Source organism: Apiospora marii (assembly GCF_038362585.1).
Source record: "Apiospora marii strain CBS 49790 chromosome Unknown utg000005l_segment0_segment0, whole genome shotgun sequence".
NCBI lineage: Eukaryota > Fungi > Ascomycota > Sordariomycetes > Amphisphaeriales > Apiosporaceae > Apiospora > Apiospora marii.
In genome coordinates this window covers 3,315,538-3,332,195 of record NW_027117377.1, presented here as the reverse complement: position 1 = coordinate 3,332,195, position 16,658 = coordinate 3,315,538, and the positions used below count along the sequence as shown (strand labels likewise).

Here is a 16,658-nt window from a genome sequence, read left to right as displayed (position 1 = left end):
CAGGCATACGTCAATACCTTCCAGTCAATACTTCACTTCACGTACACTGTCTTCACCGTTCACCCAGACAAACACCTTTTTTCCCATCGATCCCTCTGATCTTTCCTCCACCTTCTTCTTTTAATTTAACTTTTCCGAAAGAGAGAGAGTGTGTGTGTGTGAGAGAAAAAGGAAAGAGTCCTGGGTGGTTGAATCAGAACAAGTCGGCTGCCAGCGGACTCACGTGCACCTAAAAAAGCCTCCCACCACCTTGGAATACCTTATTGTCTATATGCCTCTTTGAATATCGACTTGTTCATCAGCAACCACCCTGCCAGCCCGAAATATCTAAAACTCTAGGTTAGCGGAATCCGCAAGCCTTGAACTAGGTTGACCAGCAAAACCCAGCGCATTTTTTTCATCCATTTCCGCCGACCCACACTGTCGATGTATCGCCGGCCAAGGTTGTAGACTGGAGCGTGAAGGTCCAAGCCTGCTGGTCTGGACGGGTTATCCCGACAGCAGCAAACCAATAAATAACAATAAACAGCCCAGCGCATCCGGGATAGCGAAGTTTTAAGACATAAAGAAACAGAGTAAGGAGATCTGGAATCCCGCTCTGACTCGAGAGAGAGAGAAGCCAAACACCACTGTCCTTTCCGTCATTCCCTCGTGCGCAAAGGGCCATTATGGCGACTCTCCCACCCCGTCGCGCAGCCATGCAGGACAACAGCGATGCGCTAACTGATGGACCTTCACCACCAAGGTCCAATTCGCCCGCGCTCTCCTCGTCGCCCATGCCCTGCCTCCAACCGCCCGACTCGACATTTACCCCGGTCTCCATGGACAGCGAAAATCTGGCAGCGGGCATTACGGACGGTGATTGCAACGACAGCGTAGCGTGCTGCGATACGAGCCGGGAAAATTTGGTTGTCGGAGGGTCCCCGAGTACAGCCACAACCCCTTCGGGCAGCATCAATGCCTTGATCCAATCAATAAAACCTGCAGCACAAGCCACAACGGACAACAAGCATGCCAATAGTGAATACGATCTGCCTTCGCCAGGGGGCCCTTCGTCGCTTTCCTCGAGTCCACAATTGGATAGTGCAACAAGCCCGGCGTCCGTTGCAAGTGTTGAGGGCAAAGACAATCGGGATTTACCTTCGCCGGATGCCAAAGTCACATCAACGAAAGGCAAATCACCTCGCAGGGACAGCCACGCCAACGCCTCTAATCCAGATCCAATCTCAACCCAAGCTTCCAAGGCCCCAACTACTGGCCCCGTCGCTGAGCGCGACCCTTCTGTCCCAGTGCGGAGCTCTCTATCAATCAAGGACTTTCCGTTAAGCGAGAGTAAAAACGAGCAGGTTCTGCACAACCATCATCATCACCATCATAATAATCACCAGCAACATCAGTCGACCCAGCCGTTCCCCGCCATCGTCAAGCCAAAGCCATTACTGCGCACCGCCTCGACCAAGAGCACCTCGCTAGTACATCCATCTCCCACTTCGAGGTCCCGAGCCAGCTCGTACGCCAGCAACATTGCACAACTCGAAGCGACAGCGGAGAAGCTGTCTATGACATCGTCCATCGACGACGCCATTCGAGATCTCCACGGTGAGCTCAAGCGAAGCGACAGTCGACGATCGTCCATCCTAGCCGCCAGCGTAGCCACATCTGCTGCTGCCCCTATCCCCGATAACAGCACCACCGCCCCTCTCAGCAGGCAGGTGTCCATCGCAAGCTCGATCCTAGAGACGAACAACGCAGCTCGCCACGGCGGTTATTCTCCTGCGGGTTATGTAATGTCCCCGAATAATTCTCTCCTTTCCAACTCAACTAGTTGGTTACGTTCCGGATCTGTCTCGAGGATGGACCCATCGGAAGTTGAACCCGCTCCATTGGCTCGCAGTGGCCCGGGAAAGACTTCGATGCGTAGTGTCAGGTCGACCTCCAAGCCTCCAGCCTTGACAGGCATCGCCGAGCTGGAACCTACCACGCTCACAGCTGCTGCTATGGATGCAGCCGACAAACTGCAAGAGTACCCAGAGGAGGAAGAAAGGCTCGGGGTCCCCCCACTGGAGGATGTGGACCGCACCCCCAATGCGAACGACTATGGTTCGGCATCCGTCAACGATTATTGGGATCAGGCGTATGCTGAGGCCCAGAAGCAACCTCTTGTTCAGCAGCAGCAGGCAAGGCCTGCTAGTCCGTCTGGTTCTGCCGGCACTTTCGAGCAAGCAGAACTCGCCTTCGCCGATTTTGACGGGTCTCATTGTCCACCTGACCAAGACCAAGACCAAGAAGAGGATGATTTCATGCCACCTCTGCAGGGCATTGACATGAACCTTCATGTGCCGGAAGACATCCCCGGACGGCCGAGGATATCCATGCCCATGGCCCCTACTGTTCAACCCAAATCCTACATGGATCCCGAGACTGGGCAGCAAATGATGTACTACCCAGCGCGCGTGCCTCTTATGCTCAATCTGCCACAAAAGCTGTCCAAGAAGCCCAAGGCCAGCGAGAGGAACAAACGAAGGTCGCAAGTCATGAGCACTATGCCAGAAGCTGCACGACAGTCCGCTAGTTGGCTTCCGGAGGTGATTCCTGGACCGCTTATGGATCCATTGGGTTCTGGGTCCAACTCAAATCTTGCTTCGCCCGACGTCAATTCTGATTTTAATCCGCTATCACCAGGTCTGTCCGAGAGCAATCTAGATCTGACGCTCGGGGTCCCTAGCGAGTCCAAGGCACAGCCACGACCGAATCCCCAGGGCTCCAATGAGGAGGCCCGAAAGTCGCGATTGTCCATGATGGGTATGTCTGTGATGGACCCATCTGATAAACGCAACACTCGAGTGTCGGCTTTCGAGGCTCTGCCACCGCAGTTGCGCGCCAGTGCATTCTTCGACTTGCCGTCCGAGTCTCCGGCGCTGGAGTTGAAAGGTGGTTCTGCATCAGCCACATTGGACGATATCTTGAATGCCTCAGCCAAAGCACCGGTATCTGCATTCACGGACCATGTTTTCGCCGGCCATTTGGGCCAAGAAATCTATGGCGGTGGGAAGAAACGCAAATCCCACATGAAGCGCGCTAGCGCCGCGACTCTCCGGGACGTGAAGGATATCAAGGATACCAAGGATACCAAGAATGCGAAGGACGTGAAGAAGAGAAGCTCGTTCTTCCATCTCCGAGCGCCCAGTAAGCTAAGCATCAGTCAAACATCCAGCAAGGAAAACAAGAAGAATGCTGCAGCAGGCGATGATCTGGATCACGTATCGGATGATGAGCGAACTAAGCTATCCGGCTCTGTCGACGGCGAACATGAGCCGAAAGCGGATGAGGACGATGACGAGGAAGACGAGGAAGACATCGACGAAGAGCTTCTCTACAACGGGCCACCAACTACCCTGCTCGCTGAGCTTCAGATGCGCAAACACCAGCAGAAGTTGCGAACTCGACCAATTGCCAACGCAAACCCCAACGGAATGATGTACTCTACACTCTTGGAGTTGGATTCAGTCGCAGAGACAGAACGAAACAACCGTAAGGGCAAAAAGATTAATCTTGCATGGGAAACACCAGACGATGGCGGAGAGGATGACGACGACGAGGATCTTCCACTTGGTCTTGTGATGGCAAAGAAGGGTGGGATCCACGATACCCAAGCTGTCATCGCTGAAATGAACCGACCCCTGGGTCTGATGGAACGCAGGGAGCAGGAAGAAAACGAACCCCTGAGTCGCCGTCAAGCGCGACTCCAAGGCCGTAACCCAGGTCCCACACCCCAGCGCAAGACGATGACATCGCTTGGTGGTGCCCTTGGTATGGGTAGCGGTTTTCGCCCTTCCCCTTCCAACTCGCGATTGGATGTGTCAACGCCCAACGATGATGAGGTGGAGGGTGAAACCTTAGGTGAACGCATGCGCCGACTGCGTGCCAAAGAAGAGGGCGACAACCTCCTTCCCCGTGCCAGACCCGTCAGCATGGCATTCTCCACGGAGCTGTTCACTCAACTCGGAGACACTTTCAAGGAGGAAGATAAGGGCAAACAGAATGCTGCGGCGCCAGTGGAAGAGGAGGAAACACTAGGTCAGCGCCGCCGACGGCTGCAAGCTGAGCGTGAAGCCCGTGAACGCGAAATGGGTGCCGGTACCGCGCTGAATCCAAACATGCCCCCTCCTGGTATTATGCCCAGGCTGGATAAGCGGCATTCTCTTGCCGATGTTCTGGGCAACAGCAACTCATCTCGCCGAGTCTTGAGCGACCCGAGAATGGAAGCGGAACGCGCGCGCGAAGAGGAAGCTGCTCGCTTCAAGCGGGACCAAGAGTCGAAGCTGGCTGCTCTCCGTTCGCAAATGCCTCAGAACCTGAGCTCGTCTCAGCTGCCTCGCTCTGGTGCCTATGGTGCCGGGCAATTCAACGACGGCACCGGAGGCACGGGCTGGAAGAGGCATAGCCGTGTGCCCAGCTTCAATGCTCCCCCGACAGCGGGCATGGGCATGGGAATGAACGGTGGTGCGATGCAAGGAGGTATGATGGGCAACAACTACAACATGGCTGGCTATGGCGCACCCACAGCCGCCTATGGCATGCAGCAGACGCCTTTACAGATGAACATGATGCCCATGACGATGCAGCAGCCTGGCCAACAACACGACATGGTGGATCGCTGGAGACAGAGTATCGTACCCTGATCCACCAGGAACCCAGTTCTTGTGAACAGAAAGCATTCTGGATGAGCGACCTAGGCGACACACACTTCTTGTACCCAATTCGAAAACACAGCTTTGGTTTCCTTTGTTCTAGCGCGGCATTGCATTGGCGTTGTTTGAGGGTCGATATACTTCGCGTATTCGGATAACATTGGATGCATACCGCTCTCCCTATCCGCGGTACATAATTGCATAGCGACTCGGCGGGAGAGATTTAGGTTCTATGTTCTAGTTCATACTTTGGATATACGCGGAACAAGGTATATCGTTCTACACTACATACTATAATACCGGGCGCACATTGGTTAGGGATCCTCCATAGAGGAAGGACGTGTATATACGTTAATACCTGAGATTTACGGCCAGGAAAAAGGATAGAACGAGAGTCTGCGGAAACGCGTTTGGAATATGTTTTTTTCCAATCGAAAATATACGTTATGTTTTGTCTCAAAGAGGGGATGCCCAATCGTCTTGATAATTTGAGTTTGTACCAGGCCCAGATTAATGAATTGTCAACGGATGGCTAGCCGTTGCGCACAGCGCATGAGTGTTTCACTGCACGTCAAGGCGGTTGTCAAGTCAAGGCGTACACCTGTCACTGCGTGACGTGACGCACAAGGAAGAAGCATGTGAAGTGGCCCGCGATGTTTCTCTCCCGTTCGGCTAATTGCGGAGAGAAGAAGCCCGGCTTACGGCTTACGGAAGGAGGGGAGGGGTGGGATGTGAAGGAAGAGCCACGAGATGCGGGAGAAAAAAAAGCAAATAACCCCTGGGCAAGGCAGCAGCAGCAGCAAAGAGGCAGGATCTCCAGATTTGCAGATTGTATGTGGCATTACATAGGGTGGGGGGTAGAACTGTCGTCCGTCCCGTGCTGCAATGCAGCTTTCGCATCGATGACTCTCTCTTAGGTGGGTGTATCTAGTAGTACATGCCAGCTAAATGTATTGATGGATGTTGCTATTGCCTACTTTTTCTTAAGTACCTACATATCCATCGAACATACATGTGCACACACCACCAGCATGAGCGAGTGGTCGTTGGTAGATTCCGACTGGGCCAAATGTCACCGCTCAATTCAGGAAAGAATTGGCTAGGGGACGAAGGAGGGATGAGGAAAAGGAGGAGGGAGGCGACGAAGACCAATCGGTTAACAAAGACGGGCAGGCTAAAGTTGTCGGACAGGAGTGTCAGCCACTCTACCTACGTACGTGGAGTGATAAATTCTTACGAAGAAACGCACACGCACACCGGCCCGCGGCATCATCAATGGCTTTTGATCGAATAGTGTCAACGGTGCTGCCGCGTGATAGATGCGCTATATGCACTGATGCGCGATCGACCGACCCCTCCTCGGCTTTCAAGCTCCTGGTTTGAATACTGACGGGATGTCAAATATGAAATGCAGAGTGGGATTGCTCGAGTGAGTCGCACACAACAAATGAGCTTTTCATTTGATTAATCTGACAACCAACCCCTACTGCCCAACGGCATGCACTTTAGTTTAGTGGCAGGAGGAGCAGCAAGCCCTGTGGGGTTGTAAGTTGTTGTAAGCCTGTGAGCGACAGGGTCTGGACGCGTCTATCGTCCGGCGCAGCAGCGCTGGTGATGGTGAGTAATAAGTTATGCTTCTTGATCCTGCGGGCATACGACCGCACATGATGATGCAGGCCATTGGTTAGCATATGGGCAGAGGCTACGACTTTATTTCATAAGATTAAATTTGCATCTTCAGAAAACTTGGCAAGCGGCCGGTTCATCCATGAACCAGGTGCACGCATGCTGTTTTCTTGCTTTTCCTGAAGCGATTCCCTATTCTAGGAAATGGTCCATATTAAGACCGGTGACCACTAGTGCCAATAGATAAAAAGTACTACACATCGTTCGGGAGTTGCCGCGGGTCGTCTTTCGCCCAAGCCCGTCATGAATCCTCCTTGTACATAGTACTGTAACCTAGGAGGGTCTCTCCTCGGAAGTCGGAAGTCAGCGGGTTTGGAGGCGCATCACAAAACATCCATCCATCTCGCGTCTGTCGGTCGGTGAGAAAGTCGGAGAGATAGCTAGACAGAGAACAAGTCATTGAAGACAAGCAAGGCAAGACAACCTGTCGGGGAAGATGACAAAAATCTTAGTACACCACCCACCCCACCAAAACCAGGCTGCTTCTGCAAGTTCAGTGGGAGTGGGAGCACATACATGACATTTCACTGCCAGTTCAATCAATCAAATGGGAACCTGCATTAAGGTTCCCTCCCCTCCCCTCCTCCATGTCTGGTCGCCTACAATTAACCTCAGATCCCCCCTCCAGACTAGCGGAGGTGGTCCCGATGCATGTCTTAGGTGGGTAGGCCCATCCATCACCTATCAACACAGTTCATCCGTCGCTGTCATTTTCTTATTAATTAACGACCGACAGCGAATCTGCATGCTCTTTTTAATTTCTTCTCCTGCGAGGCAACCACCTGCAGCTCGACTTGAAGAGGCAGCAGCAAGCCAAGTCGGTCCGAGGCGTGGGCAATAGCACTGTCGACTACCCGCCGCCGCCCGGCCTCCTCGGCTTTAAAAATTACTTCTTCGCATACTTGCTGTGTCTATTTGCCATTAATCGCACGCCCATCCCAGTCACCGGGGAGGACAAGGGGGGAAAGAAATCGACCCAAATCGTATCCTTCTTCCTCTTCCTCTCTTTAGATCTATCTATCTCAGCCTGTTCCTCCGCGGTGCAACAGAACGGACGGCGCGAACCAATTTCCCGAGAAGCAGGGCCTAAAAGGAAATTCTTGGGGATACCGGCAGGGCTCCTCAGCGATGCGGCACACCTGGACCCAGTTTCTCTGTCAGAATAAGAAATCTTTGTTGTCCATCTCATCCGGCGCCAGCTCAACCAGATTTGCTTCTCAGTTCATACTTGCGCCCATAGCGGCTTCCTCGTTCGAGCGGGGTGGGAGATCCTGGACGAACAGATAGATAGTCCCGGCTTTTCCGCTCAAGGTCGCGCAAATCAAATTCGATATCTATCCCCCTCAACGCTGCCGGGGCTGCCAGGTCTCGCTTATACTACCACAAATTCAAACTATTCTCTATTGCGCTTGCCCTACGGTCGCCGTTTAGCGCGGGAGAGAGGGAGACGCATATACAACACAGCCACAACACAGCATATCACCCCAACTGGCTGGACCAGGAACAAAAAGCAGCAATGTGTCGCCTGGTGATCTTCACCGGCTCATGTCTCAAATGCGGCCGTTATTTCACCTGGACCGACCTCACACAGGAGCTACCGTGCCTCGAGGCCAAGAACACGGGCGTCTTCGGATACTGCCAGAGAGGGGCGTACACGGACGAACACCAATTCGACCAGGATTGCGACGCGTGCGCCGAAGACGAGGATGAGGGCGTCGGCGACGTGGATGCGAACTCGTCCGACGGGCGCGCAGGCAAAGACGACAGTCACCGGAAGAAGAAGCGCCAACGGACGAAATGAAGAGCGGAAGGCGGTGACGGTTATTTGTTTATTCGGTGCCAAATTGAAGATACCCCCAGGAAGCACTTAGCTGCTCGTAACGATTTAATGCCATATGTTGTACGATAATGTCTTGTTCGCTTTGGGCTCGCGCCGTACAGCAGCTTACGCGAAATCGGCCTTTCAGGCTCGCAACACGCAAGGAACCATCTATCCATGTGTACTTGCTACTAAAGTTGTGTGATTGCGTCAACAATGCATCAACCCCGATATACATTGCATCCAATTATATCATACGGAGAAGGCCTCTCTCTTCTCATAGCGGCGTTGCCAATAAACTGCAATTTCTGGAGGGTGCGGCCATCGTCACGCCGCCGATGCGAACATGGCAAAGTCTCGACCGCGACCGCGGAGAAGCGATGTTTTCCCTTCGCGTGCGAAATGATCGGAGCAAGGGATGGAGATCGGCATGTGCCTTGAGATGCATTCTCTCTGTACACCAACGTTGTCCTTGATCGAGTGTTCTGCCTACTTGGGCGCACTGCATGCACCGCCTCCTGCATGGCATCGCAATGGACGCACACTACTCGCTCGAGCACTGCTTGACACTGAACACACATACACCATCTGCTCATATCTGAGCCTTGTTGTCATAATGATACCCAAATATGGCTGCAGATGTAACGATACTTTGGAGCCGCACCCGCACCCGGGTGATGGTTGGGCATGGGTAGCGGAAGTAAGTCGATCATCCTTTCTTTCCCCACGAGGGTTCTCGAGGCGAAGCGGGTTTCCGAACCCGTCGATGCCGGTGGGCGGGCGGCAGGCGTGTTAGTAATAAATTACTTGATGGACGGCACATCAGAACATTTCATCACATTGTACAGCAAGAACAACAAACCACATATGATATCAGGGTATTTCTGGCTGGGCATGGGTAATGACATAGTCGGATTGTGTCGTGTGTCTCACTGGCCGTTGTGTGTTTGTTTGCTCGCTCTTCCAGTTCCACTGCCGTTTGGTACTGCCGTTAGCGCCACAGGACCGTTTGACTGGTCCTCCTTCCACACAAGAAGACCAAAAGCAGGCAGCCTGCCTAGTTGCTACTTCCGACCTTTCTTGCTACGAACCGCAGGCCAGATATTCCATCACCAAATATGAGGCAGTAGTCAAAGTTGGAGGCTCGTACCCAAATCTCGGTTCGATATCCCCCAGCAGGTCCCATTTCCTAGGTTGCTGTTCCCTGTACCAACTGCGGGCTACTCGTGTTCGGCCCGGCGATCTGGATGAGAAACAAACAATGGGGCATCGTGTCATCGAAACCATGGGTCGACAACAAGACGTTTGCTGGTTCTACGAGATCGAATGGAACTCTTTTCTTTCACGGACGAAATGACCTACTATATCCCCTTAAGTGCGAATGCGCTGCCCTCGGTAACAATATAGCCATAAAGGATCTATAGGTCCGTATAAGTGTTAATAAAGGTATTTTTAATTAATTAAATATTTTAGATAATAAATATAACGTTTTCTATATTAATTTAATTAATAAAAGCTATTTTAATATATATTAAATATATAAATAATTATATTATATTATAAATAATTTAATTTAATTTATATTCATTTATTATAATTTTATTATTTATTAATTAATATCGATAATATTAATTTAACCCTTTTAGCTATTATTTTTAAATCAGCCTTATATTATACACTTTTTTTATTTAATTTAATATATTAATAGAAATTTTATAATATTATAAAGCTTTTATTAATTAATATAATAATAAAAAAATAAATATAATTATATATAAATAATTTAAAGTATTAAATACTTTAATTAAATATTTTTATTATTTAATTATTAATATTAATTCTGTTTATATTATAATTATAATAATTAATAATTATAAATATCGTTATTTCTTTCTTAATTTTATTATTAAAATAGATACGAATTTAATATTTTAATTAATTTAAATATATTTTAATCTTAATTATTAATTATAAACTTTAAAAATATATTAAAAGAAAAAAGACCGGTTATTTATTATATTAATAAATTTAATTAATAAAATTATTAAATATTAATTATTTAATTTAATCGTTATAAATAAACGTTATCTTTTTTTATTTAATATTAATAATTATTTCTATTATATTATAATTTAATATAATTATTTTAAAAGCCGCGATTCTTTGCTTTTATAATTAAATATATAATATCGATAAAAAAAGAAATTATTAAAATAAATATAATAAATTAATAAAAGGTAAAAAAGAAATAATTAATTAAATAAAATTAATATTACTTTTTATATTAAATTTAATATTTTATTATTATTAACCTTCGATTTTTTAATAAATATAATATTTTTATTAATTAAACCTTTTAAAGACCTTAATTTATTTAAAATATATTATAATTATTATAAAAAGTAATTTATTAATATAAATATTTATATTTTAAACCCGATTAATATCGATTTTAAAAGAATTATTATTTTATTTTAAAATTAATTATTAAATTTAACGATATATTTATTAATAAAAAGGTTAATATTAAAGGTATATAATTAATTAAAAATAAGTTAAATATAAATTAAATATTCCTTTATTAATTTAAATATATAAATGGTTTATTATTATTATTTAAAAAATTGTATTTTAAACTTTTTATATAATATTTATTATTTATTATATATAATAAATTTAATAAAAAGGAAATATAATATTTTTAATAACGATTTTTTAATATTTTTTAAAATTATATAATAAGAATAAATATATATAAAATATATTAAATAAAAATAAATATAATTTATTAACGATAATTTTTTTTTACTTTATATTTTTATTAATAATAATTCTTTTTTACTTTATATTTTTATTAATTTTAATTTATAACTTTAAAATTAATAAATTATTTAATATAAATTTATTAATATATTATATTTATTTTTTAATAATTTATTTCGATATAAATAAAAAAATAAAGTTGAAAAAATTAATTAAAAAGGTATTAATTATTGGCTTAATATTAAATATATTTATTAATTTAAATTAATTATTAATTATTAAGTTAAATAATATTTTAAACTATTTAATAATATTTAAATCGATTAAATTTCTTATTATATTAATTAAATTAAATTTAATCAATACTTTATATTTTAAAAATATATTAAAAAATAATATAATTAATTTTAATAATAAGAATTTTATTAATATAATAATATATTTCTAATTATTTTATAATATATAATATTAATTAAAACATTAATAAAATTATTTAAATCTTATATTATTATTTAAAACGATAATATTTCCTTTAAATACCGATATACTTTAAAAATTAATAGATTATATATATATGGCTACCGTACGGTTTACTTATTAACGCTATATAGTATATCAAATTTGATAAAGGGCAGCGCATTCGTACTCAAGGGGATAGACGAGCCTATTTCGTCAGTTTGACTGTTCGCTCGTGAGTGCGTAGCCATAACCGATGTCAGTTACAGGACTGCATGGTCCGCAATTGAGGACAGCCCTGCTAGTCCGCGGTCTTCTTCCGATGCTGTACCTCATGGATCCCTCGAGTTTGGGGCGCCCTGCACTGACAGACTTGACTCAACCCAAGAAGGGCGAAGCCTGCGATCAACCCCGGTCTTAGCCATGTGCTCCGGTGCACCAACGACCTGCCAACGCTCAGAGCCGCATTTTCGTCTGCACCCTGGCACCGACCGACCTCGCTTGGCAGATGGGGGCCGTGACCAACCTCGGCGACCTGTCATTCAAGTGTTTGCAGTGGTTCAGCATCTGTTGCTTTAGACCCTACGCAGAGCAAATCCCCCCCCAAATTGCCATCTTAATATTGAAGCACCTAAAACTCGCAGGCAACCCGCCTGACCATGCGCGGACTCAGGATATGGAGAGTTCCTGAAAGATCGTCGAAAGCGATTTTGGTCGCTGGCTGACTTTGACGCAATTGGGAGGAGCTATTGGCAGGGTTGCAACAGATAGTCCTGGAAGCGATGCCTGATAGGGAAAATCAACCCCGGTCAGAGCAGGCTTTACGAGATTGCAATTGGCATGGTTCCTGGACCCGGACAGGCAACCTAGGCGACTCGCGAAAGTAACACACCATCACATCGCCCAAAATGTGACTTTGTCCTGGGCCCTCCGCACTCCTCGCAGTCCCTCGCACTCTTTCTCTATTCTCTTCGTCCCTCCCCATTGCTGGCACGCAAATTTTCGGCGGCCGTCCGATCTTTTAGCCTGATTTACGCCATCACGACGACGAACGGCAACCACAACTCGGAGAGGCGAGCAATGGGACCCCGGCAATGCTAGTTAGGGCATTTCTATGGAGAAGACGGACCGTCTAGGCGACCCGCCACCACCGGGGGGCGGACGGCCGGCGAATGCGGCGAGCACGCCACTGCCGCCAGCATCATCGCAGCCGCCGCCCGTGGCCAAACAACAGCAGCTACCCCGTCACCAAACGAGAGAAATCAGGTCCCCGCCACCAGTAGCTACGTCGGCGGCGGCGGCAAAAGGAGGAGCGGCGGCACAGTCGCCGCCGGTCGAGTTCCGAGGTTTCGACTTCTTCGCGAAGCGCGAATTCAATGAGTTAAAGACAGCCTCGGAGGCCTACTTTGCTCCAGCGGCCGCGGCCTCTTCTAGAGCCTCCAAACGGCTGTCCCGGCTGGGCCCCGCGTCATGGCTGCGCGACCCAACACCACCCGAAGTCCCGCCTGAGGGCTTGCCACCTGCAGAGGGGCGGTTTCCTATCCCCTTGGGCGGCAAGAATGAGCTCCCACTTCCGTCCTTAACAACCGCATCCGACACGTGGAGTAGGAAATCGACAACAAGGGTCTGTGGGCTGAAGAAGTCGAGGTTCTACATGCTGATCGGCCTCCTGGTTGGTCTGGTTATTGTGGTCGTCGCTGTTGGCGTCGGCGTAGGGGTAGGGAAGAACGCATCTGGTTCGTCGGAGGCCGCCGCGCCTGTGTCGAGCGGGACGTCTTCAACCTCCCCCAGCTCCACGACATCAGCTACTGTCACCACCACGGCGACAACAACGGCCACTCCGACGTCACCATCGACCAACCCGGCCGCCACGGCGGGCAAACTCGACTGCCCCGCCGCGAACGGGACGGAATACCAGGTCCCCGGCTCCAACAAGCGCTTCCTCCGCGTCTGCGGGGTCGACTACACGGGCGACACCGGAGGCGTCGACCTGAAGCAGGTCACGACGCAGAGCATGCTCGACTGTATGACCAACTGCGCGGGCACCTACGGATGCACCGGCGCCGGCTGGGGCTACATGGAGGGCGACACAGGCTACGAGCACCGGTGTTGGCTCAAGAGCAAGCTTATGCAGTCTCACGAGACCGATATAAATTGGTCCTTTGCTGTATTACTTTAACATCTTTATAAAACTTAGTCTTATTACTACTACTATTATTATTACATACTCTTTTCTTTCGGCACTGGGACTAGGCTATATCAAGAGAGGATTTGAAGGGGTAAAAGCAGCGTGCACTGGAATAAAAGCAAGCGATGGAGTTGTTTGGTTGCAGCATGTTCAAACCCAAGTCACGCCCGTCCCAAAGGAAGCAGTAGTGGTTGTGGTATATTCAATACACCGGAGTCAAGGTAGTGCCAGCATAATATGTTTCGTTCGTATGTCAATGAGTGCGATGCAATCACGTCTACCCCCTGTTAGACATCTGTCAGCAAACTCGAGAGTTAACCGCGACACTACATACACACGACATGGGTCGGCGAGTATTGATTCCAGAACCTTTCTTCTGGCTAGCAAAAACGAGATCTTGAGAACAATATGGTCATCCCCAGATCTGGGGTCAAAGTTAAGCCATTTGTTCCAGGGTCCATATGCGTTCCAATAAAATTGGGGTGGCGGTGGAAACAATGATGTTGATCTCCCGTCATCCCATGGCCGTCACCGCACGAGCCTCATTCATCCCATCTTTGGCGATGCGACAGGACCCGACACGTGAAATGTCCCCACGCGTCTAATCATCGCGCTCTCCTCAAGACTGAAGGCTTTCTCAATTCAATTCCATTACTGAACATCAATCACAACGGATTGCGAGAGGAACAAGTCCCAATAGCATATCCATTGCATTGAGGAAACACAATGGCACCTGCAACCAAAGGAGCCACCAAGCCCAAGGCAGGGGCACCGGTTGCCCCTGGCAGCAAGAAGCGGAAATCGGAAGCGCCGGAGCTCACGCTGGAAGAGGAGATAGCTGCCTACAAGCAGGATCTCAATGGTGTCTATAGCCCTGAGTACTATGTCGACCTGCACCTGCCCTCGCCGGGCACGCTGCGGGGCCGCGTCAACAAGCTGTTTGACTCGGGCATCATGACCAAGTCCGAGTTCTGCCGCGCCGTGGGGACCAACACAAACACCTTGAACCGCTTCCTTACCCAATCTCGCACCGCGAACGTGTCGGGGAGCTCTGTCTATGCTAAGGCCTGGATCTGGTTTCAGCAGCGAGAGGAGGCTGGGTTGAAGATGCCCGACGTGCGAAAACGGCAAAAGAAGGAGGCCGACGCTGCTGCTGCTACCGCCGCCGCCGCCGCTGACGAACTGGAGGCAACACAGCTTCCCTCTCCTTCCTTGTCGTCGCCGTCCGGGACAAAGGCGACGACCAAGGCCAAGGGTTCCGCTGGGGGCAGTGGCGGCGGCGGCGGCGGCGCTCTCCCCGACATCAGCGACATTCACCTCGACGGTGAGGAGGAGGACAAGGTCCCCATCTTTGACACGTGCGACGAGGTCCGGCACAAGATCAACGCGCACCTCCGCAAGACGCCGGGCCTTACCGAGGCTGAGTTCCGCCGCACGCTGTTCGCGCAGCTACACACGTCCAAGGGCAAGGCCATCCAGCCCAAGCAGCTGACTGACTTCCGGACCGCCCGGGGCTCGCGGGCCGGCATCAAGTCGTGCGTCTACTACGCCGCCTACGTCTACTTTGAGAAGCTGCGGCTGGCGCGCGGCCAGCCCGAAAGCGAGCACCGCCAGACCATGGAGGACATATACATTGACGGGATCGACCGCAACGTGCATAACGGGACGAGGTGAGTCAAATGCTGTATATCAGTGAAGTTTTCCCCATCCCCTCCCCCTCCCTCCAATTGCATATACTTCATTGCTCTTGCTGCATACTGACGCAGCCTAACTCTCCAAACCGACGATTTTGTTCGCACCCCTAGTCTTTTTGACACGGATAGCTCACCTCTCGACTCTTGCTAGTTTTGTTTTCTCCTCCAGAAGCCGGGGAGTCTACTTTGACGAGTTTGGCAGGCCCAGTTCGGGCTTCTACTAGGGCGGCCTATTCCTCGCTGGTGAACGGGCTCCGAACCAAAACATGTTTGCCTGTTGTTCTCCTGTCGTGAGGCAGGTGATTTGAATCACACAGTTGGACTAAGGGGTATATGATACGGGAGTCGGGTTGTAGGAGCTCCAGATTGTTCGGGTCAGTACTTGCTGGCAACTGAAAATGTACCAATAACGTTAGTTCCAAATAGACGAATGTCCATGAGTGCAATCATCGAGTCATACGTGAGATTGCATAAGTTCCTTCATATTGGTCCCGATTAGGGGGAAATGCCCAAGAATGGCCCTACGACGTCCCTGGCCAAGTCTTCATTACCGTCCTCTAGGTTTATCTGATTTATTCGTTTATTTCGGCCCGTCATGGCTACCAGAGTCTGGCAATTAGAGGGCAGGTCTGAAAAGGGGTTGGTGACAAGAAAGTTTGTAACGTTCCCTATATGTTTGAACTTTATGTTGACCCGAGCATAATCAAACTTGGCAACCACCCGACTAGACGTCAAACGACGCAAACAATTCTATAAAACCCGAAACTGGGTTGTTGCGCTCTTGGCATTGGGTCTTTATCATGGTCGTCTCTAATAGTGTCACGGGCTTCACTGCCTAAAAGGTCATCCGTTTCGATCCGCGGCCATCTCCTGTTGTATTACCTCGCGATGATTTCGTGTGAGTATGACTCCAGAGTATGAGAGGCCTTGAAAATCCAAACCTTAACGAGAAGATGGCCATCGTATCGCGCAGCTGTTTACACAAGAACTGATGACCCGATGGGCAAGACCCAACTTCAGCTGGCAAAATTTCAAATCAACCGAGTAAGCCCAATATGCAGTCCTAATCACATTCGCTGATAAAATCTTTGGTGAGTCAAACGGCCCATAATCACATTATACTTCGGCTGTTGAGAGGATAGTTCTTATCGCTCGAAAAGCTATACGGTCCTGCTGCCTGACCCGAAATTTTCGTGCTCTATTTCACACAGTAAACGGAGAAAGCTTTTCATATGGGAAATTCGCATACTATAAATAATCCCTCTCTGCTCTTTACTCATTCATTATTTCGGAGTACTGTACATACAAATTCAACCCTAAGTCTACTCCTCGATACCCTCTTTGCACAGATTCGACCGCCT

At 48.2% G+C, this 16,658-nt stretch overlaps 4 protein-coding genes across 4 annotated transcripts; all 4 read left to right on the top strand.

Annotated features, from left to right (window-relative positions):
* Positions 1–668: 668 nt before the first annotated feature.
* Positions 669–4,682, top strand: PG985_008952 (uncharacterized protein; the record flags this gene model as incomplete). Its single annotated transcript, XM_066828720.1, has 1 exon — positions 669–4,682. The coding sequence occupies one exon, from the start codon at positions 669–671 to the stop codon at positions 4,680–4,682; it is 4,014 nt and encodes a 1,337-aa protein (XP_066683632.1).
* Positions 4,683–7,893: 3,211 nt separating this feature from the next.
* On the top strand, positions 7,894–8,178 carry PG985_008951 (uncharacterized protein; the record flags this gene model as incomplete). The annotated part of the gene is made up of 1 exon (XM_066828719.1): positions 7,894–8,178. One exon carries the CDS (start codon positions 7,894–7,896, stop codon positions 8,176–8,178), a length of 285 nt encoding a protein of 94 aa, XP_066683631.1.
* A 4,351-nt stretch (positions 8,179–12,529) lies between these two features.
* Positions 12,530–13,594, top strand: PG985_008950 (uncharacterized protein; the record flags this gene model as incomplete). Its single annotated transcript, XM_066828718.1, has 1 exon — positions 12,530–13,594. One exon carries the CDS (start codon positions 12,530–12,532, stop codon positions 13,592–13,594), a length of 1,065 nt encoding a protein of 354 aa, XP_066683630.1.
* Positions 13,595–14,329: 735 nt separating this feature from the next.
* Positions 14,330–15,521, top strand: PG985_008949 (uncharacterized protein; the record flags this gene model as incomplete). Its single annotated transcript, XM_066828717.1, has 2 exons — positions 14,330–15,273; positions 15,467–15,521. 2 exons carry the CDS (start codon positions 14,330–14,332, stop codon positions 15,519–15,521), a joined length of 999 nt encoding a protein of 332 aa, XP_066683629.1.
* Positions 15,522–16,658: the final 1,137 nt, after the last annotated feature.